This window comes from Aulonocara stuartgranti, assembly GCF_965226115.1.
Source record: "Aulonocara stuartgranti genome assembly, chromosome: 10".
In the NCBI taxonomy this organism is placed as follows: domain Eukaryota; kingdom Metazoa; phylum Chordata; class Actinopteri; order Cichliformes; family Cichlidae; genus Aulonocara; species Aulonocara stuartgranti.
This window is the reverse complement of record NC_138946.1, coordinates 5,613,781-5,640,720: the sequence shown is the minus strand read 5'-3', so window position 1 is coordinate 5,640,720 and position 26,940 is coordinate 5,613,781. Positions and strand designations below refer to the sequence as shown.

General features: G+C 40.9%; 1 protein-coding gene across 1 annotated transcript; it reads right to left on the bottom strand.

The window, feature by feature from the left end:
* Positions 1 to 365: 365 nt before the first annotated feature.
* On the bottom strand, positions 366 to 25,774 carry klf5l (Kruppel like factor 5 like). Its single transcript, XM_082547924.1, has 4 exons — positions 25,502 to 25,774; positions 13,192 to 14,125; positions 12,203 to 12,262; positions 366 to 3,862 (listed from the first exon to the last, which is right to left on the bottom strand). Exons 1-4 carry the CDS (start codon positions 25,640 to 25,642, stop codon positions 3,684 to 3,686), a joined length of 1,314 nt encoding a protein of 437 aa, XP_082404050.1. The 5' UTR covers positions 25,643 to 25,774; the 3' UTR covers positions 366 to 3,683.
* Positions 25,775 to 26,940: the final 1,166 nt, after the last annotated feature.

Here is a 26,940-nt window from a genome sequence, read left to right as displayed (position 1 = left end):
AAGTCTGGCAAGGGTCAGTTTTCTTTTTTTATTGATATAAAAATATGGAAATGTACTGATGAATGATCTGAATTATAATATTTCTGACTGTCTGAGACAAAATTTCCCTGATTTGAATCGAATGGAATTGAATCATGAATCGAATCGATTCTAGAAATCAGTGACGACCCAGCCCTATTTCTGACCACTTGATGAATGTGGTATTTACTGGTTGCTGTGTGGCACTGAAGTGTTTGTCAGAGTGATTCTTCATTATAACAACTGTTTTTACAGCAGCGACACAAATAATCTAAAACGTGTCCACCAATTATTTCCTATATAAGAGTTTGGAAAGCTGGAAAAAATGTAAGAAACACCAGATAATCTATTATTTTATGAACATTTTTATTATTTTGTTGCAGCATCATTACTGCACAAACAAAAAGCAAAATAAACCATTGTTCTTATTAATTGGAACATAAACAATTTGATAATTTTCTTACACACATTAAGTATCAAAACAAAATTAAACAAACTCACATACGGCTGATCTAAAATCCCATTATTTTAAAAAAAGGAAAAAATATCAATATTATAATAGGAAGTAAAACAAATATTTACAAAATCTTTCGATGAAGCTAAAACTACAGTATGTACACAGTGGGTGGTCAGAGCTCCCTTCTTTAGAGAGACAGGAGAACTTGTTCCTTGGGATGAAAAATAAAATAAAACAATCAGATTTGAAATAACAGGATGCGTTTCCCCTGCAGGGATCTGGGCCGAACCTTCAGCCTCTCGATACAAACAGGGCCAAGCTAAAATGACAATAAGGACGATGCGACTGTTTAAATGTTCTGGCATCACGCACCCGTTACAGATAAGAAAACACCAGTACGGCTGAGTATTTGCTCACAAAGTTTGTTGTTTTAAAAGAACAAAGAGGCACAGTGCTAATGGTACGAGACACCTGGGAAAGCAACAGCAGCAGTAGGGATTACAACAGATGTTTTCCTTTTCAGCTGCTTCACTTTGAATGCTGCACGTTTCCACTGCAGACAGAGTCTTGCACTCTCTGGCTCCACTTTGACAGCAGTTGTATTTGTTTTATATTTTAACCCTCCTGTTTTTTTGTTTTTTTAAGGGCTCACGACAAGACCAAACAAAAAAAACAAACATAGACAGCTCTTAATCATTTTCAGCTTTGACATGTCTGCAGACGGCAGTTGTTCTTATTACAGGATCCAAATTCTGGACCTCTGAAATGCTGCCACTGTTACGTTCTTGGATTATTTGTTTAAAGAGAGTGGGTGTGCACGCACCGTTCACTTAGAAAAACCTCTTTGGTTGCAAGATTGTCGTCTTCTGTTGTAATAATCAGTGTAGATTTTGTACTGTTTTTATATTAGAGTACAATTTGTCTTTAATGTGCACATTATACCAAAACTATGCTCACCAAGTATCAATCAATTCATTAATATCATTAATAACAGTCCCTCAAGGCGCTTTATATTGTAAGGCAAAGACCCTAAAATAATAATCTGAGAATGTAGTGGCCTCGCTTTAAATACGTTTAGATAAAAGGCTCAAGGAGAATCACAAAAGCCCACGAATTTCTTTACAGTTTACCCCAGTTGAAAGAAATCTGACAGGTAATGTAAACATACTATACAGTAGATTTTAGAAATCTCCATCTCACCTATGTCATATAAAAAGACCCAACAGACCCCAAGTCAATATCTTTAAGGGTGTGTCTCTGTGATGAGGTTGTGCTGAAACTCTGTGGGTGGTGGATCTGGTCTGTGGAGAAGCAGCATGCTTGAAAAAAAGTGATAAAAACAGCCTGTAGTGAACTCTGCAAAATAAGGTAGGTAAACGTAGTGGGTGTATGCCTGCTGGTTTATAACTGAGGCATGAAAAAGTTCACTGCCACTGCAGATCAAACATTTCACTGCCTCTGAATGGTGAAAAACAAAACAAACAAAAAACAGTATGAACTCCAGCAGCACTCCTGTTATTGATCAGCGTGCAAGATTTACTGGAAGACGTTTAAGTCTGTTCTGAAGAGAAGCCGCACGAGGACACGACACAGCTGCTAATCCTTTTACCCTGAGAAGGTTTAGATCTCCACGAGGATCGTGTTTTCAGGAAGATGACTTTTAGTGCTGTTCACTTTACAGCATCCACTACTTGATAACATTTTTCCACGAATAGTGAAGGTTTCCCTTCTTTAGTGCTCAAGCATGTTGGAAGAGCACTGCTCAAAAACAGTGTGGGGGCGAAAAGCCTTCTATGCTTTCCAAATAAAAGTCAAAAAGATGCAACAGCCCCATCGATTAAATGCTAAGCATTCATGTGAATGTGCACTTCCTGTTCTTTCAGTTAATAGGGCCGCCTGTGAGAGCGTAATGTACCAGGCGCACGGCGTATTAACAAACCTGATTACATAATAGAGCTATCCACCCATCTCTATCTTTCTTGGGTTGAAGTGTTGAATAAATACAGGACAATTAAGCAAAAAGAGAGAAAAAAAAAAGAGGGTGAAAAACAGCGCTGAATGGAAAAGGAAAGCAAACACCAAACTGTTGTCATAGGAGCTCCGTTGCCACGGCAACAGGTAATGTCATGGATACAAACATTGGAAAATTGCGCTGCTCCGTGAGCTCAACAGGTATTACCTGTATAGAAAAACATGCAGAACTAGGAGATGATTAACTTTTCCGTGCAGTTTTCTGATTCCGACTGATCTTTTTTTCTCTTTTCTTTCTTTTTGTTTTTTAAAAGACCCTTGACCCTTCTACCACAAGGAAGTTTTGAAGTGGGATAAGACATTCGATAAGAAAAAAAAAAAAGTTGTCAAGTATAAATTTCAATACATTCGTCATATTATTAAACACACATACGCACACTTACAAACAAGTATGTACAGAGGACAGGCAAGTGTTTCCACCTCTTACTTACAGTTCATACCTCAATCGATAAAAGGCGGTGACAGAGGTGAAGATGATGATGATGTTGGCAGCAGATTTGTTTGAAACGTTCATGTTGTTGTTGCTGGTGGTTTTCTTTTTTTTCTTTACTCTTTTTAAAAATGCAGCAGAAGAAAGTTTTCCAGGATTTGATCAGAGTCCCAAGTCCTGATTGCAAAGTCTGCAGGGAGGGATTCGAATCGAGATTCACGAGCTGCTCGTGAGAGAGCATGTGATTTAGGACAAACTCCAAAATCACCACAGTGGTCGAATTTTTTTGCTAAACCGTCGGCTCTGGTTGTGAGAGTTCAGCAAACTCTGCAGCGACTGACTGCAGACAGATTTCTATCTAACATGGAGCAGCTCCAAAAGTCTTGTTCTGTTATCATCTGCCTGGATCCCCTTTGCTGTTTGAACAACAAATGAAACTAACCGGGTGAGAGAGCAGCTAGTAACTGTAAGGCCTGTTCACCCGACATGTTGACAACAGATATGCAGGTCTGTTATTTATTTAAAAACTTGTTGGTGTAGCACCTACGCTGGAGTTTATCCACGGGTAAACTTCACGTGCGGTGCAACTTTTAATTTGATTTTTGGACAACTCATGAAATTAAACACCAGAGCACTTGGGGGTGGGGTGATTTTGGTTTTCTTTCTGACTCTTATAAAGCTGATTGGTTCAGGCGGCTGTCTCTTTATGCAACATGGAGTGTGTCTGTATATGCAGGTATATTTGGTTTAGTTCTGGTGACGCTTCATGTGCAGAGCCAAATGGTCCGAGCGTGAGAAGCAGCGGCTGCAGGCGATGCACTTGAAGGGTTTGGCCCCGGTGTGTTTCCGGTAGTGTCTGGTGAGCTCGTCGGATCGAGCGAAGCGCCAGTCGCAGTTGTCCCATGTGCATCGGTATGGCTTCTCGCCTGCAAAAAGAGAAGAGGAGAGCGCAGAGGCGTCAGCTACATACTTTAGGTTTTTTCTTAAATTTCTTAAAGCAAAGACAAGTTCGAGTACACATCAGTCAAAGGACCAACTTTACTTGAACACACCACAGAAAGCGATTCCACTTTCCCACACTCAGTCATTCAACATAAGTGCTAAAGAAAATTCCTTTAACATACCAGATCGTGTTTTCTATCAGATATAATTTTAGCTCATATATTTCTGAGTGTTTTGATGTTTGGCGGTTTGTTTCCTGCTGTTTGAAATATTACAGTGATGTCAGCACTCTAAAAATAACATCCCTTCACAATAAGACTTGTGTGCCTGTATGACGTCTGTGTGTAGTTGTATTTCTAAATGTGGGGGGGATTGTTTGAATGGCAGTTAGCATGCACTTTTGGTGTTTACTGCTTCCTTCTGTAAAAACTCCTGTCTGACTTCAGCGAAACTAAACCGAGATAAAAATCTCATGAAACAGTGTTTCAGACAATGGGTTCAACCATTGTGACGGTGGTGTGCATAAAAACAAGTGTCAAATTGTGAAAGGAAAGATTTGAGTTGGAAAAGTAAAAAAAACTTGTTTTCACATGAATTAACAGAAGAAAAATGAAAAAAGACACAAAGAATTAAAGAAATTTTGCAAGGACCTTGCAGCAGTGTGTGCGTGCGTGTCATCCCAGCTCACTTTATGGACATTTTCAGCTACAGTTTCAATTATCAGACTTGGTGCATACGAGGGAGAAAGTTAAGAAGGTTGCTTTTCCTTTTTTTTTGTAAATATAACAGCAGCAAATCAAGTTTTTCTGCAGTAAAACTTGATGACTTCAAAGCATTAAAGATTAACGACCAATTTTCTGTGTGCTTGCATCATTCCTTTACTTCTGAATCCTAAAGAAACTCCACACAAACATCGCACCGAAACCATTGTCAGCACTGCAGTCTGTCTCCTCTCTGATAATATTTAACTGATGAGCGCCTGAATTGGATAACCAGAAGAAAATGGATGGATGGAGCTCGTTTTATTCTATCAGCTCAACTTTATGTCATTCTGTCAACTTTCTAATGTGATTATCATCAAAGTATTTTGCCTTCACAAGAATTAGACTTGTTTTAATATCCCATCACAAGCGAGTGAACATCAATAAGACAGTTTATCTGTAACCACTGAAAGCGGCCTTTGTGTCAGGAGTCTCGGAGCACAGCACGAGTCGTTGTTACAGGTGTGGCAGTGTTTGATTGTCACACTGCACATTAAGAAATGTAATTGTGAGATTGTACTTTTCCATTTTTTTGTTTTCGGAGGGGAGGTTATGGCTTTGTGCCATTTGCTGGAGACTGAAAACAAAATTGTTCAGAGGTGTGGATGTAAAAACGAGATTAGTGTTGTGTAACCCTATAGGCTCACAGCCTGCTTTGTTTTCATGTCATCAGTTGCTTTTTTTTTTTTAAATCCATGTTTTAGAGAAAATTAAAAGGATTATTGGAGAAAGTACAACTTGAACTCTTGCAAAAGCACAATGTCCCTGAATTGTTGATTGTCTGGGACATAAATCATATTATGCTCCTGTAATTATAAGGTAACAGTAGTGGGTAGTAATGGGTAAGGAGGTATAATGACAGAGAACCTGTAGAATGGGAATTCAAAACACTGTGGAATAACGAGTTAAGTAAATCTAGCACGACAGTTATCTTACCCCACCCAAACATGGACATTTCTCTGCTGTGCCGCAACGTGCTCTTGCCAAACAGTGAGCTAATCATCAACAAAGAGAAAAAAAGGCGCAGTTGAAAGGGTTGGTATGCACATGACAAGAGAGAAAGAGGGGGAAAAAAGTCATCTTTCATAGCCAAGGTGGAAATTAATGTTCAGGAATCAATGCGAGGCCTGAGCACAAACATAAGTGAAAAGGAGATAAGCAAACAATAAAGGTCTGCTCAGGCCAGATTCCTTCAACTTTGAGTCGGTGCTTTCCAAAAGAAGAAAAAAAAAAAGTTCATGCCCTGATTAAAAGTTTAAATATGGCGTTTTCCTAAATCAAATGCCCCAGTTCCAGGAAAGTATCCAGACTAGCTTTATTATTGGTTCCAATGCAGAATAAAAGCGATAGCTTTATACCTTGTACTGTTTGCTCACTGTCAATAGACTGTAGTGTTGTTGACATTCCAAATAAGCAATCCGGTAGATATTCAATGCCATAAAGTATAATTTCTAAGACTCTAAGTTCTGTCTGATAGGCTGAGGTAACCTATCAGGCAGTGTCGAGGGAGTGTGCCTCTCCTCGGCTGTGTGGGCCATCAAGTGCTCATTATTAGCATGGGCCCTGTTTGTGCTGATTAGATAGCTTCTGTTATTGACCATCAATCACCAGTGACAGCCATTAATGGAGTGAGTGGGTCCAAAGAGCAAAGGGCGGGCGGAGAATTTAGGTGACAGGAAGGAAGTATTAGTATGTATTATTAGTAATACAACATTTTGTGCGTCTTATCCTAAAAAAAAGTGTATTTGCAATTCACATTTCCAAATATTTTGTCCTCAGTTAGTCCAGCCACTCTTCTGGGCAGGTACAAGCTAAAAATAACAGGACCGCAAGTGTGCTAGCTCAGTGGATCATTGGGTTTCTCTACTATTTTCAAGCATCTTTACCTTAAAGTGCCTTGAGATTACTCATGTTCTTAACCGGCTCTAAATAAATAAAAATTAAATGATCATGAACACGTTAATGAATTTTAAACAATCCAACCAGCCCCGAAACCCCACATTACAGGCACTCCAGCCTCCTTTGAGGGCAATATCCTGTTTCTAGAGGTAACCGCACTTGATGTGTGTGAAGAGGTGGAGTGCAAATGTCTCCATATAAAAGGTTTAGGTTCTCAACCCACAGGTGTGTTTGGTTTTCCTCTATAGCTGCGCTGATGAGGTGAAAAGCACAGACGCCTCTCTCAGACTATTATCCCTGAAAGCTACAGCAAACATGACGGTGAAATACGACACACACACACACGCAGAACAAACAGACTTGACTGGTGCATATATAGACGGTGGATAAAAAGAAGAAAAAAAAACTTGCATAGGATCCCTTCCTTTAGTCAAAGGGGGGAAAATGGGTTTGTGGGAGATTTACTACACATGCATGAGAAGGTAAAAACTGACACATCCATCATGTATTGGAACCTCATGCACTAGAAAAACTGAGCTTTGACAATACTGAGACATTTCACAAAGAATTTAACTTTTTTCTGGCTGTCAGCGCTGTTCAAGTGGAAACGGGAAATTTGCATGACTTCGCTGTCTATTTTTAAATCGCTTAACAGGGACGCTTCTTAAAAGGTACCAGTACTCAAAAGACTTCACAGGCATTTGTGTAGCTGTTTGATCAGGTGGCCGATTACAAACGGCAACGCCATTATCTCTCTCTTTCTCTAGAATGCACACATGGGTGGCTGTAGCTCAGGTGGCAGAGCAGGTCAGCCACTAATCAGAAGGTCGGTGGTTCGATCCCAGGCTGCCTCCTGGCTGCATGCCAAATATCCTTGGGCATGTTGCCTACTGGTGGTGGTCAGAGGGCCCGGCAGCCTCGCCTCTGTCAGTGTGCCCCAGGGCAGCTGTGGCTACAATGTAGCTTGCTATCGCCAGTGTGTGAATGTGTGAATGACCGAATGTAGTGTAAAGCGCTTTGGGGTCCTTAGTGACTGAGTAAAGCGCTATACAGATGCAGGCCATTTACCATATATTAATGAATGCATGAAACACACACATTCAGAATCATGACGATCTGGGTCTTAACTTGTGCACAAAACTGATTTTTCCAAGTTGTTTTTGTCCATAAAAAAACAACAACAGATTTTCTAACCTTCTGCTTAATGTCATGGCAATGCACACTCAAGTAGAATATACCAGAAGTGTAATAATAACATTTTATAACCACCTCTACCTGGCTTTACTGAGTCAAAGAGCAAACATTTTCAGGCTCTTCAGGACGCCAATAAACTCTTTGTGGACCTCTTGGCTTTATCAGCTCACTCTGTGTTTGTAAAGAGGGCTGGAGGGTTCCCTAATCAAACTGATAGTATTTTACTCTTTAGACACACACATGTAAACACACACACACACACACACACAACTGCAAAAGCCAATGTGAAGAGCTGGAGTGGCTGCTGAGGCCACGGTCAAGGTTACGCCCACGAACCAGTGGGAGGTGCAGACTGTTATCACAGACGTGCCGATGAGCACAGATGGCGATGCACTTAAACAATATTCACATCAGATGCTCCCTCAGGGGGTTCATGCCGATTGCCTCCACAGAGGGCACCTGGGCTACGGCCGCTTAGCTGCTCTTCCTCTTCCTCATTCAAATGGGCGACCTGTATGTGCTCCATCTTGTTAAATGTTGATCACAGTAGTGGATTACATAGCCCGACCCTTCCTCTGTATAAAATTAAAAATGACACACTAAATGCACTTTAGAGGAAATATTTTGCTTATTTTCCATAAGGTGTAATCTATGAAAAGATTGTAATAACAATATATTTTAGGGCTTCCTCTTGGGATATGTAACAGTCACGTGTCCTGTGGGATTGACTCTAATATATTGTGACAGCATCAATATATCATGGCAGTGTCATATCTTAAGCTATTATACAATTTCCAAGTCTAATCTTCAACATAAGTAAGCCTAACGTTACATTAGTCATTACACTTTACTCCTAAATATTATTACTTCATGTCCTGGTTTAGTACATCAGCACTTTATACCTCAAGATTTACTAACTTCCATTATTTGAATAATTATATCACCAAAGCAGCTACTACATATCTGACTAATCAGTGGTTATGAATTTGGGTTTCTTTGTCCTTTTGGTAACACTTTCTTTTAAGATCTTTATATAAGTATGAGATTATAGGGAATAAGAAGCTTATACACACTTATAGCACAATATTATGGTATATATTGTTTAGCAGTCTTGTAGCTGCAAAAGAAAAAAGTTAACTATTAATTACACATTATTATATAACCTTAAGCAACTTTATGATGTAGAGGTTAATGCCTGTAAGCTCACCAGGATTGAGACGTAATGGCTATTAGGAATAAGGAAGGAAGGAACAAAAGAAATAACATATAACGAACCAAAAATGTATATCTATGATTGAATTATAACCTCATTCGATGATGTTAATGGCCTTTATTATTTCCTATTATGCAAATGTGTTATTATTAGTCTTCAGTTTAGTTGTCTTATTATCTTTTTTGTAGTGGGTAACAAAGTAACTCTAAGTAACTATAGCTTATTAAAGTACCTTAAAGTTTTGTTGCAGAGGGACTGAAAAGTAACCAAAGATTTGGTCACATGTAAAAGTAAACTGGAGCCAAAAGGTCTGTGTACGAACATTAGACCATACTAGACAGACTAATACAGCAATTTCAAGTTTCCATTTCACTTAACATGCAAATCTTTAATCTGTGGGTGGGAATCTGAACATAAAGATCTTTACTTAAAGAGGATTTCAAGCTCAATGAGCCACCAGATTGTTGGACCCTATGTGTATATAGATTTAAACCCAAGCCCAGACCGGGGACCTGCAGTCTACAGCAAATGATTTGTTAGCAGTAAGTTGCAAAAGCACAAGTCTGTTAGCCTGGGAAAACATGACTAATGCTTTGTGAAAGACTTATAGAATATTGTATTGTACGTACACACACACACACACACACACACACACACACACACACACACGCCCAAAGGACTTCCTGATACTATTGCCTTAAGAAAAACAACTCCTGTCTCTCTGGCAGTGAACTGAAACAGACATAAATGAGGGATGATGTTTCACCACATTAAAGGTTCTGTGCCGGCAGACTGTTGATGCAACGTATGTGTTAATACCTCACAGGAAACCCTGTACGCACAGACTGACACCAGTCATGCAGGCGTACATTACTATGTAGTTGTTAATGAGCCATCCCAATTAAACACTTTTGGGTTAATCGGGATCAATAACAGCCAGTTTATCACCATTGAACATCGTGAGTAGCTGCTGGTTCGGTGGTATAAAACGGTGGGAGACACGACTCTCGGTAAATGTCTCACTTTTGATTTTGTGACTGGTTCATAGTTACACACCGAGTAAACAAACACTGCAATCCTATCAGTCCTATCTATCTATCGATCTACAGAATGTAAACATGGGTTTAAACTTGGCAGGTCCTGTTAAGATACTATGTGTAGATTAATAATAAAATAACGATAATCTCTCTAGAAAATAGATTATTTTCAATTTCTTTGATAAGAAAACTACATACAGCATTCTTTATGAGTTAAAGGTGTGGACTGCTTCAACTCAGGCAAACAGAACCAATTATAGAAAGGTTAATGCTGTAATGTAACTTTAAAAAGGTCAGTGTGAAGTCAGTGGCAACTTTATAGTGTTTGGTTTATATTTAAGGTCCAATATTATGCACCGATTCATGTGTGTGACTAAGTTCAGCAACCCAAATAAATCTGAGAATAAAAGGGGGGCCTAGAACGCAGCTGTGAGGCACTCCACAAGCACAGTATGCAGATGCCTAATCAATAGATAAGCCAAGCTATTTTTAAGGCCGATGTAAAACGACTATCCATCCAGCAAATCACATTTGTTACGGAAATACACATAAAATAACTAAACCTTGTGTCACATATACTGTATTGTGTCATGATATGCCTCAAATACTTGCATTAGCTTTGTAAATTTCTTTTGATTTGCCTTAAACATTTCCTGGAGTTCAGAACAGTCGGTGCAATGTTTCTTTTACATGCTCAACTTATGAGTCATCAACTGAATGCAAAACAAGACCAAACAAGCCTGGTTTGGCCAGACAGCAAGCGAAGCCTTGCGGTGGGAACCGTGGACTGACCAAAACAAGTAAACCAGGAATCCTTGGTCAGTGACATGTCTGCTGCTGTGGGATCTGCTAACCGTGACGCACTCTTTGAAATGAATGCCCATGACTCCATCACGCACTCAGCCTACGTCCAGTTGCGGTTTGCTAGTAAGACGCATTTAGTAGCCGCATCGACTTGCCAGATGATTATAAGGATGGGACGTGCACTGCGAGGTGTGTGTGGGCATGTGAACGTCTTTGTTCTGCTTTGTAAAGGTATCTGCACGTGCCAACTCATAAATTCACTGCAAGTCACACCTCATGACACAGATCTAACGCACGTGGGCAGAATATGAAATTCGACATTGTAGGTCATAATAAAAGTGTCCGAATTTTGTCTACATTTGGTCATGATATCGTAACAAACTGCAGGTTTGGAGCCACAACCAAAAATACTGCTTAGCCAGTGATACAGTAAATACTGTAAAGGTTACTTTGTTTTCTTTTCACAAACAACAGGCGCTGAAACATGCGGCTGAAGCCACTGAGGTCCACACTTGTCAGCGTACTCTTTAATTGCTCTTGTTTTGTTTACCATTCTCACTGCATGTTTCGAAGCCCGTTTGTCTTTTGTGCTGCTGCATCCTGCTGCTTCAACAGCCCAACTTCCCCACTGGGATCCATAAAATTTCATCTTATCTATTTATGACCGCAGAGAGATCTGTTTCTATTTGTCTGTTCATTCACGTGTTCACGCTTCGCTCTGTCAATATTTTCACACTGGAGGAGCTATGCAGCTTTAATTGCATGAGTAAATCTTCAAAATCCAGGTCTGGGGCCTCTGGGAATTCACAGGTTTCATCTTACAGAAGGGAAATACATTGAAACCAGCCCCTCCGCCCCCCTGCTCCGTTCTCCGAACCCCCTACCTTCCTCCTCCTCCATCCTTCCTTTCAGGAACTGAAAAGCAGGAGTAACTGGTTTGGCCTTTATTTAACTGCGTGTCTTTCCTCTTTTTTTTTTTTTTTAACCCTTCTTTTCTTCGTCCTACCCTCCTCCCTCGGCCCTTTGTTCTCTTTCACTGGGGACGCTACGTAGACAGGTATGAACATGTATAAACACGGCGCAGAAAAAACAAAAACTCAAATATGTTGCTTCTGTGCCTTGTCTTTTCATTGCGTTTACCTTCTTCATCAACATCATCTCTATTATTGTTGCTGGGTGTATCGAAACTGGCGCCGACATAAAGCACAAATAAATAAGCTTAAAGCAACTGAACTTAGAGGATGACAAAGATGCATGACTGCAGCATGCTGCTGCTTCACCACCTACAGTGTAAAGTTAAAAAACTAACTTCCAACCTTTGAATGTTTGGTGAATCAATCCTAAATTAAAATTGGTATAAATTTGTAAATAACAGCAAAGACTGTATTTCAGCCCTCGGGGAGATTATTTTCTTACCTGTGTGTGTTCTTTGGTGTGCCTTCAGATGGGAGCTCTTTGTGTAAACTTTGGTGCAGCCTGTGAGGAAATAACAGAGGATCATAAGCCAGGAGGACAGCTGACAGGAGGACACAGCACAAAATCTGTCTTCAACATGAATCATTAGGTGTTTACTTACTCATAACATATTAAAAGTACACTGTTTGGATAACATAATGCAACATCTTGCTTCTAATTTAACTGCAAATTTAGTTGAATAGCAACAGGTTGTAGTCTTTACTGCAATGAACAGTTAAAGGAACAACGATAATATGTATTATTTATAAAACGAAGAGTAAAGTAACTGATGCAAAGTTTGCTTTCAGCCTGGTTTTTGCACATTTTCTCTCACAGTATTAATGACTGTGAGGATTTCGTTTGCAGGTCAGAGCCGTGCATTGCCGAAAGATTTGCATGTGTGTTGCTTTGGGTATAGAGTTTATTTACATTCAGTGACACTGGGAATTGGACTAGTTCATGTGTGCAGATATGGGATTGACTGAACCATGCTTTGTGTGTCCCATTGGTAATTTAGAAAAGATTGTAAGTGAAGCACCGACTGCCCTGAGCCGGCAAAGTGTACCACTTTTCGCGCTTTCAGGTGATGTCACCAGTAAGATCCCAGTACAGCGAGACAAAAGCTGCCCCTGACTGGGCTTTGGGGGCATGCGGTGAGGCACAAAAATCAATGTGTTGCGTACATCCTGGTAAGCTGCAAGGTTTGACTTGTTCATGTTGATTTTGGAAACAGTTTTGCCTTGAGCATCACAATGGTACATACCGGTCCAGACAATAGGACATGCAAATGAAAGTGAAGTCAGATAACGTAGTTTCATTTCACATCGGCTCATATTTTTATTTTCATTTCAGAGAATCGTTGTTAAAACCAGCTACGTGGGTTTACTTTCTAATGGAGAAACTTCAGTTGTAAACCATAGTTTATAGTGATATGGAAACAGACCACCCACCTGGGTAGTCGCAGAAGTGAATCCTCCTCTTCTCCAGCTCTGGGTTGTTTCGCCTATTGTATTTTGGACCTGTTAAGACACCCTGGCCGTGTGTCATCAGCATGGCATGATGAGACATCCCCGCTAGCTTTATTCCTCCCATACGCTGCTGGTAAGGGGGTGGACCCTGGGGTGCTAGGCTCAGCAGCTCTGCCTGGCCGTCTGGGCTTCCGGGCTGGGAATTTGGTGGCGAAGGCGGTAGGCTGTGTGGCGCTGTGTGCTGGGATGAGTTGTTTGGAGAGTGCTGGTAGTAGCCGGGATGATGATGTGGCAGTTGGTGCTCTGCCATCATGTAGTTGCCATTGGTCGTCGGCAATGTGGCGTTGCTGAGGTTCAGCATGGTCCTGCCACTGCTGGAGCCGTGCGGTGAGGGACTGTTGTGCGATAGGGTCATGGTGAGGTCGCCACTGCTCGCGATGGGCATGTGGTAGACCTGCGGCTGTGGAGGTGGAGGTCCGATGTGAAGCTCTGTGACCAAGTTTGGCTGCTGCTGCTGCTGAGATCCTGTGGTCACGTTCACCATTCCTCCAGCGCTCATGTCCGGTTTTATGAAAACGTTGTTGACTACAGGCGGCACGCTGAACACCGAGGTGAAGTCTGGAAGGGCCTGGCTGGTTGGGATGGAGCAGGGCACCTCCATCCCGGGTTCCGTCTTGATCTGCTGTGGTGTGAGGGTCTTGGTGTTGGGCCTGTAGAGGCCTGTGCGGAGGTGAGTGGTGCTGGGAAGGATGACGTTGATGTTGAGGCTGTATGGGGTGGCAGGTTTGTCCTCTGCGAAGTACTCGTCCACCACGGAGGCGCTCTCTCGTCTGTACTTCTTGTCGGTAGTGTCATTCGGGGTACTCAGTAGAGGACTGCTGTGCTGGGGAAGGTATTTGTCTAATTCGAGTTGAATCTGAAAAAGAAAAGAGACGCAAAGTTAACAGAAATACTTCAAATGTGTACTGAAACTAGGGGAAAAAACATTCACACAGTTATTTCACAAACATCCTACCACACCCTTTAAATAACAATACATCATAAGCTGAGATTTGCACATGACTGTTGCTGTTAAAACTCACAGATCCCATCCATCTACGACAGACTTCCATGTTCACAGTTTTGGACTCTTTTCATGTGCTTTTGAGTCCTAATCTGATCAGCGCTTTAAGAGATTATTTGGTGAACGTGGATGCAGAAAGTTACACCCATTCCATGAAAAAGGAAACACAGCATGGTTGGAGGATGCTGTTTCTCCCAGCATCCTCCTTGCGTCATAGCTCACATTCCTGTTTCCTACTGAAGCTCAATGTCCTGACAAGCAGCCACAATTGACAGTTGGGGCAGATAGCTAAAAAGGGAATTCACCTACAAGTAAACCTTATAATACTGTAGCCTCCAGGCCTTTAGAGTGCATCACACCTGCTATGTGCTTGAATGATCATTCACTGACAATTATGCAGCTGCAGCAATAATCCTGGACACTGTCATATAAACATGCATACACTCTTACAGGTGATACACATTTAAAAACAAATGCTTCCCTGCTGAAAGCTGAAAGCCTTGCCCCTTTGCTTTCACTGCGCAGCAGGCTTTTGCCAGTAAAAATCCATTGGGACAAAGGAAGGGACGTGTTTTACATTTTCATTCCATTGGGATAAAGACAAGAAGATGCAAACAGCCAACAGCGAGAGCAACGCAGGTAGAATTCCATAAAAAAATTGTAAGGAAAAAAAAAATGCAAATAGATTCAAACCTTCAGTTAAGTTTCATTTACACAGTGGCAGACCAAGCACATAAGTAATCTAGGGTCACTTTACATAGTCTGTTCAAGTCTTGTCATCTTAAAGAAGCAAATCTGACAACTTCCCCGTGACCGAGCACTAGACAGAGAAACGTCCAATAGAATCACATTTAGAGAGGGCGACCATCTGCTGCAACCGGGTGGGAGAGAGGGAAAAGCAAAAAAAAAAAATTATTGAGAAACAACAAACAATACCAACAATGGACAGGCTGGCGGGGCCTGTAATCGTAGACCTGATGTACAGAATGAAAGAAGACAGAGATGAAAAAGCCCAGGCTACTGAAAGAGAAGACAAAACTAATGACGTGCAACAGTGCCAGGCAAATACCTGGAAATTAAAAGGAAACAGAAGAGATGCACTGCATCATGGGAGGTCCCGATGGACGTATAGCAGCATAAATAAAGAGAAGGTTCCAGGCCATATAATCTAGTTCTAACTATAGGAGTAAAGAACTCTACTGGATCAAAAATGGTAAGATGAGAAGGCAGATCATTAATGGCTTTGCATGTAAGGAAGGTTTTATATTTGATAATTAGTTTGTTAATAACTCCCTATTATATAACTAGTAGCTAATTAGCTCTGTGTAAATAAGATGTGATTATCTGGTTCCGTGTAGTGACGGGATCCCCAGCTGCGCAGCGTTCTTGTTCCTAACAAGTTTCTTTTTCAAGGAACTTGTGATTTCTCAGATATCTCACAGTGATGCATATAGAAGGCATCCCACTTTAGCAATTCACTCACTAAAAGTTGCACAAGGAAGGTTATAAAACCCATTTTTCACCTTATACCTCATTAATTTTGATCCACAGTACTTACATCTCTATGACTGTATTTTTTATTTGTACTCCTCTCGCTAATTTAAAGATGGTGAGGTCTACATTAAAAAAAAAGGCTTGAAAGTTGGAGGAGGCCAAGAAAATTGTAAAAGTGAGACACTGTATGGGTGTCTGCTACACAGGTTTTCAATGCAACAGGTAGCATTTATCATTACAACTACCAGAATGTTTGCTGGAGCACAAAAGAACCATTTTCAGGTGACAGGATGAAACAGACAGAGTGAAGAAGAAAATAAACTGCAGATATTTTCTTCTGATTAAGTGGAAAACATTTGATTTTCATCCAAAGTGCACCTTGGCACTGTTTCTCATTTAAAGTCTACATGTGGACTATTGCTCCTTCAGAGGTGCACAAGCTGTCAAACAAAAAAAGGATCTAGACTGCAGAAGCCACACACTGTGTCTACGATCATAAATGCACAAAGCCGTTTAATGCAGGCTATTTATATGCTGTACATATGCATGCAGAATTTCATACTGTTCATGCACACCAACTTACTGACAAATTAAAGTTCACACGAGCATGCTAACACACACAAACAGGTAGAGAGTTGGCTCCATGGGTGTGGCCGACAGTCTGATGCACGAAGAAGAGGAGGAGGGAGAAAAAAAAAAGGGGAGAAAGCACTCACAGCTAAACCAAAACAAAGGCTGAAGGCATGAGAAAGGTGCAGTGAAACCTAAACACTGTCAGGTAAAAATAGACCTGCCAGACAAATCTGATCCGCACAGTGACGACAGATATACACCCAGGATGATGGGAGGGAGGAGCGACCAGGTTAAAAAGAGAGGTGGGGGTGGGGGGAATCAGGAAGAACAAAGGTCCGGAGAAGAGACGGAGAGAAAGCCACGTGAGCGGTAAAAGTGATGATTAATTCTGAAAGTGATAGTTATGTCTGAATGAGTGCAGCTAATCTAACGGGGACATCTGATTAGATTCAAAGAGATTGTTTGTAAAGATTTCCAAACTCCAGAATAAACTCACAAACTCAAACCAAATACTGCGCTCTGCCAGTCACTGAAACATAATGTTCACTGACCAAAAACGTGTTATTTCAGCACCAGTTATAGTGCTTTTTGGGGTGATTCGAGATTGGAAGACAAGAATTATTTTAACTGATCTCGACCCGATCGGTGGGAGAGTGAATTCCATGAACTACGCCCCTTCCGTGGGAGATCACAAATCCACAGCTCGCAGTAAAATCCCGCTCTGAAACGAGCCATTTGGGACAAATGACCTAATGAGGTGCTGATGCGTTGGAGGTCGTGTCCTGCAACCGAACAAAAGAGCAGAGCGGGCTTGTTTCAATGCGCTTATTCTGCAGCGCTGCTTCCAGTGCCAGCCCCATCATCACACCAACACACACACACTCTGCTAATAAGCTGTTGATGTATTTGCACACACAAACCTTGGGTGGTTATTGGTCTGTGTGCACTTGAACTTGAGGAATGTGTGTATGCTGCATGAAAATTTCTACTACGTGCAATTCAATTTACTTAAAAGGCGCATCCCTGTTTTTACTGATGGTGGGTAACAATTAACAACAGAAACAATAGGCAAATGCATGAATTAAAGAGGCACAATTAAGAAGGGAAAACTAAATCTATGATGAATTCAAAATGAGCAAAACTGATTTTACAGTGAAAACGAGTTTTGGCCAAATGCACCAGTCGCTGAAGTGGTTTACAATAGAAATGCCTATCATGCATTCCAAACAGCCTCGATGCAGTGATTAGTACTATAAACATGACAAGAACATAAACCTGAGGGCGGGGAATAAATGGGAGTATTATTTGTGTCGTGTACGTGGGTTCTGATTTTCTGTTGGCTTATTCTTAACTTATTATTCATTGTGATTCTTTTCTAATCCTCGCCAAACAAACTCAAAAAAGTCATTGTATAACGAATAAGCATACTCCTTGTGTTTGAGAGGACGAAACAAAGTACTAAAGACTGGCGTGAGCGGCGTTCCGTGCCTTTTTTGCATATTGCTATATGCACATGTCTCTGTGTGCACATTTGTATGTGCGTATTACTGTTAGAGCGTGTTTCCTGCAGGGCTAGGATAGATGGCCGCCATTCATCGCCGGTAAACTGCCCTGTCATCAGTGGAATCTGAGCACCTGGTGAAACGAAAGTCTTGGGTATTTACTGAGGGGGAGAAAAAAAAGTGAAAACAAAAACAGACTCTCTGTTTCCTTCTGACTGAGAGCTCCTTTCACGATGGGACACAAACAGGTTCTGTAGTGCCGGGGTGCTGGCAGCTGTCACCTTTGGGTGCCCTTGGTCATGTCCCCTTACTGGACTGATGTTGATCTGTCTTCCTGTCAGCATCTGTACGCTGATACAAACACAAGCAAACTCTCCATATGCTCTTTTCATGAAGGCATGAAGAGAAAGGTTAGGGCTCTCATCAAAGAACATTTACAGAGAATACCAGCTACTTGGAAATGCACAGAATGTACATATTTTTAAGTTGACCAACTTTGAAAGAGCTTTAAAAATGCAATTGACTTAAAACGAGTCCCTGCCAAAAGCAAGAACTCTCCTGTCTCGACTCTCACCAGACTTCAGGAAAGGTTTAACGTTATCACTTCAGCCCCATAAACAGGGCTAAGGTTAAAACCCTCTCCTTTGCATAAGAGGACGTATTTCCTTCATTTGCCCTACAACTATTCTGGGTTTCTCTTTTGCCTTTAATTCATTAACAAGAGAAGCACGGTGATCTCAAAGGAGTCCAGTGGTTTACAGTTCAGAAAGTCTTTTGTTTTATGTGGTAAATGAGGAGAATATCTCTCGGCAAAGACTGAGTTGGTTAATAATTGGAGAACATGTATAACTGTTCTGCTATGAATCCTTCTGCCTGATAACAACAATCTCTTATCAGCTGTGTTCAGGTTTATGGGGCAGAGTGGGAGTTTCCACACTTCTGGCCAATTTCACGTCCATTCTTAAAGGCCCACTGTATCCTTTAAGGCCGACTAATACAATGAGCAAAAACTTTACACTACTCATCAGTAATAATGTTCACACATAGCAGCATATACTTGTCTTTGGACTTGTTGGTATTTTTCCCTTCACAGTCACTGCAACCTCAAGTTTCCATTCATTATGAAAATTAGCCTTCAGTATGATTTCAAAACATCCACATTCTTTGCTTCTTAGCTGTAAGGCATACCTCAATATAAATATTGTTATTCATCTCTAAAATATCTGTGAGATCCACCACACGCATGCCAGCATCATCGAGAATAGTGTCGTTTTCCGCCTGCACAGAGTAGCCGTGTGAATCCTGATTCAAACCCTGAAAACCTCCAAGCTGCAGGGTCAATCCCCCTCCTCCTGCTAATTGCAAAACAAATGGCTTCGTCTGCACGCCAGTTTTCTTTTATGGCTTTCAGGAATGCAATGGTCGTTCGCCTTTGGATCTCCATAAAAAACAGAGCTCTGCGTCAGGGCTCCCTGGCTGGGAATCAACAGAGCAGAAATCATGACAAGGTCATCAGGGCAACAACAAGACCTTTCATACCACGGTGATGTTTTATTGGCACGGATGATCACAGAGAAATAGAAGCGTGTTTGACTTCCCAAGAAAGTGACGAGCTTTCCAGGGTAAAAGTGGCAAAGTGAAACAAGCCAGCAGAATTTGCTTTGTTTTAAAAATGTACTGCCTCACTGCTTTAGTAACATCTGAAGATGAGTGAAGAGGGTGAGAAATCTTTCGATATTCACCCAAGTGCCTTCTTTAGTGTCTGATTTCCTTACCTGGATGTTTAAGCATGCGTTAACTATTGCATAGTTTTGTTACAACTACATAATCTGGAAAATTTGGGGGTATTTTATATGCCACTGATGATGTGGCATAGCTAATAAACTGTATATACAGACACACTACTATACTGTATATGCTACTGCACTGACACATAAAATTGCAAACAGTAATTTTGAATAAGGACTGTTTTTCTTGGTTTACAGTTCTGAGGTAAAAGAGGGCAAAACCGATGTTTAGGCAGAATCCTCAGGAACCCTTCTGTGGTCATTGTTATTTTATTTACATATCTTAATTTTAGCTCTGCTTCTAGCAATGACCTGCAGCATGAACTAGCACTTATAAGTCTCTGTCTTTGCTGTTAATCATTGTGTAAACCTACGCCGTTCTGAGGCAAAGTCTTTGGAAAGGAAATAACACTTTCCTTCTATTCCTGTTACCACTTTGCCCAAACGGTGACCTTTTTCACACGTTATCCTATTTCTGTCTCTTATTTCTTATCGGTCTTTGTTCCCTGTTCTTCCAGAAAATGGTCTCTCAAGATTAGCCGGCAGTTGGGTTGAAGAAACTGAGGAAGTCCAGTATCTCACTGCATGTTTAGAGATAACAGAGATTTTTTTTGTCTCACCACAAAATGATTTCAGCTTTTGTTTTTCCCTCACAAAAGCAGTTTTGACTGTTTTTCCAGACGAGCGAGAGGGTAAACAGTGGTGGTCATTAAAGAGATTTTGCAGCTTCGGTAGATGAGTTTGCAGACAATAAGCATTAGGAAATGGCAGAATATGACTGTCTGCGGGCAGCATGTGTTGTCTGGTATGGTAACACAGCCGGGCATGATGGGGAGAGCTGACATCAGCAGACCAAACAAAGTGAACAGAGCAAAGCATGAGTCATGCTAGGAATTGTTCCTAGGTTTCTTGTTGCTCTCAGATGCAGTGTGATCAGACTGATTTATGGGTGTGAATACAATAAGGTTTATTAAAAAGAGACTTTTGAACCTACAATGTATTTTCCCATATGAATCAAAGGCGTTTGTCTTTAGACAACCTGTTTATTGATATGTGGCTACAAAACACACAATGGCAATCAACAGCAGTGACGGTTGAGTAAACAAAAAAAAAACAAGACAAAACTGGCAGTTAGGTGAGCACAATAACACGCATGTTATAGATGAAAAAAAAAAAATCAATAAATATACGAGTAGAAGAAGAGTTCCTGGAGCTAGATACATTTTAAGTTCACTTTAGATAGAGACAAAAGAAAATCGTCCTAGATTTCTCAATAACGCAAATAAAAGTGTTTCCCCACAGCAAACTTCCTTTCACCGATCACTGTAGGGATCCCTGCAAGTCGAAACTCGTAGTCAGCAGACACTTGCCCAGATGCAAATTCAGCTGCATGTGTTGTCCTGGAAGTCAAATCATTAGTCAAACCAAAACCATCTCAGACCTCAGCTGCATGTCAGCCGCGAGGGCCATATAAAGGAAGGGTTGTGCGACTATAAACTAATGGGGGAGACCGGGGTTCACAAAAGAAGGCAAGTCTGGTCAAAACCATGGCACAGGAAGGATACACCCAAACACACCACGCGTATCCCAGGAGGTACAACTAAAATATTTATAAAGCCGTATCTGAATATTGATCTTCAGGAAGCATTCAGCGTGACTGGCGACATGCTCTTGATCTATGCTCCATTAAGTTATTCTGTAACCTACCCTGTCGTCTGCGCGCAGTCATACAGGAAACCCACAGGTGATATAATGACAAAAGAATCTGGAAACAAGTTTCATATCGGTTACTTATTCCGGTATTAATACTTAAGAACATGAACAGATTTGTTCAAGTTTTTAAAAAAATGCAGTGTGTCAGAAGACTGACAAAGACACAAATGATGCCTCAACAATACCGTAATGAACAGTCAAACCTTAGCTGAAATGTTGATGCCTGTAAGGACTGGTTCTTTTCTAATAGTGACACATCATTTACAAGAGAAAAATGCACAGCTTTTCACCCTTCAAGCTTTTCAGATTTGTGGTTTTGCAACATAAATGAAGAATTCCTTTCAAACTCATCAAGCAGATTTATGTGCAGGCTGAATAAATGCCCGTGTAATCACAAGGAATGTATGGCTTTTAAAGAACTAGTCTCAATATGCTTAAAGTAAATAGAAGGAGAGGATACAGCACGATGACAACAGTAACAAAGGGATAATGTTAAACTATTAGTGTTTATTTGTAACACCAAACTCAAGAGTCCTGTGCTCACATGATAAGTTTCTGTATATAAATAAAAAGTGTGCAATACATGAAAAGGTGTCCAAAATATACGGGCACAAAAGAGGTGGGTGTTAATAGCCGAGACTAGTAAAGTTGTGGGCCATTTTCGAGGTAGTACGCAACTGTGCATGAAAGTGCACAATGACAGGGAGTTAAGTTCCGGAAATCAGCCATAAAGTGTCTACATAGGCCCACGTTAATGTTATGACGGCATTTCGCTGCAGAGTCGAGAGTCCAGAGAATAAAGTCCAGTTATCAGTTATGAGTCAGGCCAGAGAAAAAGAGCACGGATCTGCAAAGGAGTACGAGTATCCATGAATTATCCAGAGAGCTGGACTTTAAGGTTACAACGTGGCATTTACAGTGGTGGTCCTTAAAGTTATTAAACTGGTAGTTTTTAAATATAGAATTCTTTCACCAGCCTTGTCAAGCAACTACAGTTTAAGCAGAAAGCATGTGGTTAACCAATGATCTCGAATCCAAACCTCAAGTTAGCCACTAACTTCTGAAAACAAGTCAAGTTTTTGCTTTAGTTTACCAAAACCGAGCTAAAAAGATCAGCTGGACCCAGACTAGCTTTAATGAATTTTCTGTGACTTATTAAAGAAGACCAAGCTGCTGGATCTGCTTTGAAACATTTTCCAAACAGCACGTCTCAAGATCAGTGAGTTCATTCGCTAATTTTGTTTTATGGCTACAGAAAAGCAACACTATTTGCATTTAAGGCAAATTAGGGTAATTTACATCTGGCTCTGTATTTAGATTATGTAATTATCTTATATTTTATATATTTGTAATTTATATTTTATTGTGATTTTATTTGTACTGCGATTTTAATGGAAAGCACTTTGGTGTACTTCGGTCTTAAAAATGTGCTATATAAATAAATTTTGATTTGATTTGATTTGATTTGAATATTCCAGCCATTCGAAGTCCTGGAGTTCGACCATTCCCACTGAGTTTTCATTGCCACCGTGACTTTCTCACGAGGTCGACCTTTATCATCCTCTCTTTTGCCTCTGGGCGGCCTGTGGACATGCGAGCCCTGCTCAGACAGGTCGGGCAACGTACGTTTGTCACGACATCACTGGAGTTAAGCTCTAGTATAATTCCACAAAGACCACTGCATGTTACAGCAATGAGCACCAAACAAAACAGCAGCTGAATTCTGGCTGCACGAGCCAAACATTGACGCAACTGCCGAAACTGACACAAGTCACACTGTTGGAGAAAACAGTGGCAAAGTTGATATTAACAACTATACTTCTATGCTAACCTTCATAGTTGATCATATCTGGAACCTAACAAACAAGTCTCGCTTTTTTGTCTTGTGATCATCTCAGTGACTGACAGTTTAAAATCGACGCTTCTTTTTCTGGGTTCACGCTTTCAGACATTTTACATTTCAGTTCATGGAATTCTACAAGAACACAAACCAGTTTAGGTTGTAAAATACTTTAGTTTATGGCAGCCATTGTGCTCTAAATACATCTGCAGGAAGATAGGCAGACAAGGTAGACCGTGTTTTCCAAGTCGTACAGAAAACTGGATGAAAATCTAAAAAGATTACTAAAAATCAATCACCCACACTACCCACAGTTGCCTTATCCAGTACCTGAGCATGATGGCTTAACTCAGAGTACCAATGTTCGTCCCAGCATCTCAAAACTTCTCTGCTCGTTCCTCCGCTCCCTTTCATGGACACACAATTGAAATGAGCCATTGCGGAGCACGACAGGGTTCATCATTTTAAGCTTTTTGCGGCTACACACAGTGCTCTCACATGTCTTAGAGGTTGATTACTTCACACAGTGATTTTCATTGAGACAGCTGTAATAGAGGAAACGCTGGTGTCCTGTGCTTCCTTGCCCAGTATTCTCCCTCTCAATTAAGTTCATGAAAATCTAGCTTTTCAGTTTTAGGGTAATCCTGTCTAAAAATATCTGCTTTAGCACTGCCTTGTTTCTGGAATAACTAACTACTAAGCAGGCGTAATAGGCGATGGTCATTGTTATATAGAATAAAGGTTTTTTTATGTATAGTTTTTGATCAGAATATATAAAATAGTTCCGTATAGAAGAGCCACAAAATATAAAGCATCACCACTGAAAGTTCAGTGATGGTGCTGGTCAGGCAAAAACTGAAGCAGCATAACCTGAAACAAATGATCTGCCATTAGAAAATATAATACAAATATTTTCCTCCATACCACAGCAGCACAATGAACTTCATTCAAGTTGTACAAACATGCAGATATCTAAATGGTTGATGGCTGTGGACAGATGTTTGCACCCGTCTAGTAGCAAAGCCCACTGAGCCTTTTCAAAAAAGCTTTTAATGTATGCTTTACTCCCATGTTTGCCGAAAGGCACAGCCTGAATCCAGCCCACTCTGCTAATGATGTTTCAGGCTGAACCTATTGCGTGCAGACACAGCCTGTGAGAAACGTGTATCATATCCGCATATATGAACCTATGGAATAAAAGCCAGGAACAGACCGCAAACATCTTTAACCTGTCAAATCCACTTTGGCTATGCTTTGTTGGTCACGTGCAGCTGGCAGAGTGGCTTTAGCCTTAGGTCTGTGGATCAGCTACTTGTTTACCAAATATGTGGCAGGAGACCAAACTCAGCACCATACAAAGGCGTTCGGTTTCTGTTTGTGCTCTGCTGCGATCACGCAGGAACAACACGTGCTTCACAGCCATTTAACTTTAATGCCGTCGTCATGTCTCTGCTGTGAATAGTGTACTGTTTTTGCATTTATGATTTTCTGAAAACAATTAGGCACCCCATGTATCTCGTGTATATATCTACATAAACCATGAGATGCTTGCTGGGAATTTCAGGAAGTATCCCCAGAGAGCCTTGCACAGTGAGCTCTCCAAAGCACTGCAGTGATTAATATAGAAGAAGCTGTTTTGCAGAGTTCTCTAAATTTCAACCTGATGCTATATCACGTGACCAAAACCCCAAGATAAAAAAATATACAGGTAGGGATGGTGAATAAAATTTGAGGAAACAAGGTGTAATGTGCACATGTACTCAGCTTCACTTGTTAATGTGAAAGATTATAAAAATAAACATAGCAAACATGTATGTAGCTTTTCATTTAACAGCATATAGAGAGCAAAAACAACTGCCAACAAGGGCAGGCTAGAACACCTGGTATTGCGTCCCCAAAAGTATATTAGCAGGAATGTGCATGGCTTTCCCCGCTGTATCCACATAAAACCTTATAGTATATGATGAAAAAACCGCATAGCGCATCAAGTTGCCACAAGTTTCTCCAAGCTGCAATTGTTTTTAACCCATCAGCTGCGCCTCTATGCAGGACTTCTACCTGTTGCCTGCCCGCCTTTACAGGTGAGCTGCTACATGTCACATGAAAAAGCAGCCTGATAAACACGACACACATTAGCCCCTCAGCCAGTTACATGACTATTACTGTTTGCTTATGCCAGAAACAACTACGTGTTGCCTAAAGCGGCACGTGGTTCCCATCCTCTGCGAAAAGCAGCGAACACCTTCAAACTCTCAGGTAGGCCGGATCTCCGGCTCTCCTGAAGCCCGGCCGCGCTCAGCGGGTTGGGGGAGATTCTTACCGCGGGCTTGACGTCCTCGAACACGGACGTGTCCTCGGCGCCCTCCGCTCCCGACATCCTCACCGGCTTCAGCTGCGTGAAAACTGCCCTTTCTTCAGTCGCGTGGGGCGGATTCATGGCCAATCCTACACTCGTTGCCATTAAAGTTTCTGCTTAAACAAGTTTATCTTTTTTTCAGAATTTGTTTTTTAAGTGCATATACAGTTACTAACGTTAATAACGCCCTACTGGAGCTGAATGCTATGGTGTAATCCACAGCCCTCCCTTTTCTTGTAGCTCGCAGGTAGACTTTACCTGAGCTCAACTAGACACAGCCAATCAGAGCAGACTTCCAGCCCACTCAAGGAGGCGGGACTCACCTGCAGGAAAACAACAGAGCATCAGGTGAAATGTTGCCCCTGCATAATAGGCCAAGCATATGAAATACACACATTTTAACCAAGGTTTCTTTCTATTTTTCTCTTTGCTTTGAATAAAAAAAAAAAAAGCTGTTTAAATGATATTTTGTCACACGTGACTGAACCGCAGCGTCAAACACCCAGGGATAAGAATGTGTCATATACGCAGGGTGAAGTCATCCACATGTATCATCCACTCATCACAATGTGTGCAAAAAGTTAAATTTTATCAGTATCAGTTTTATCCAATAAGATCAAATTATGTTACTTCTGTTATTTTATTTATTTATTTTTTGCTGCAAAATGAGACTGTCAAGCATACCAACACACAAATGTTACCATAAGACAGTCAGCATGCTGTCGCTCTGAGATTGAATGGGGTCAAGTTTGGAAATTACATGCAATCTGTTTCTGACAATACATTAATTAACTGTGATAAATCATCGAAAATCACTTGATATGTAGCAGAAATTTACATTCACACATTAACGTTTGTGCTCAGCAGCCGCCTTCTACAGGATTATAACCAGAGTACAAGCAGCTGGCAGCCAGTTGAGTCGAATCCCCTCAAGTTGAGATCATTGGCAAAGACACATTCAGACTGATGGCAACATGTCTGCATTTATAAATTATACAGCAATTATTTGCAAACCTTCATCAGTCTCTCAGAGAGTGATTGCCCTAACAAGCCTACCTGAATATATGTAGCCTAAAACTAGCCCTGGAAATTTCTCCAAAGCCACACCAAGAGAACAGATTTTCATATTTGAACACGTTTTCCATAAAAAGTATGAAATGCAATAGCTCAGTTTCCTAATTTGAGCTTAAGAAGCTGACTGGATGTGTGACCAGGGCGAAGCTAGTGTAGAATAAGTCTGGTGCGAGTGACTTTTTCCACACTGAGTAGTTAAAATGTGGGTAATGAGTCAGTGAAGCTCATTGCTTAAACCTTGTGTTTTCTTAGAGTAGAGCAATAAGATTTGCTCACCCTTTGAATGCGCTCTGTTTATTTAGCTTCACCCAAACATTAATCTTAATTTT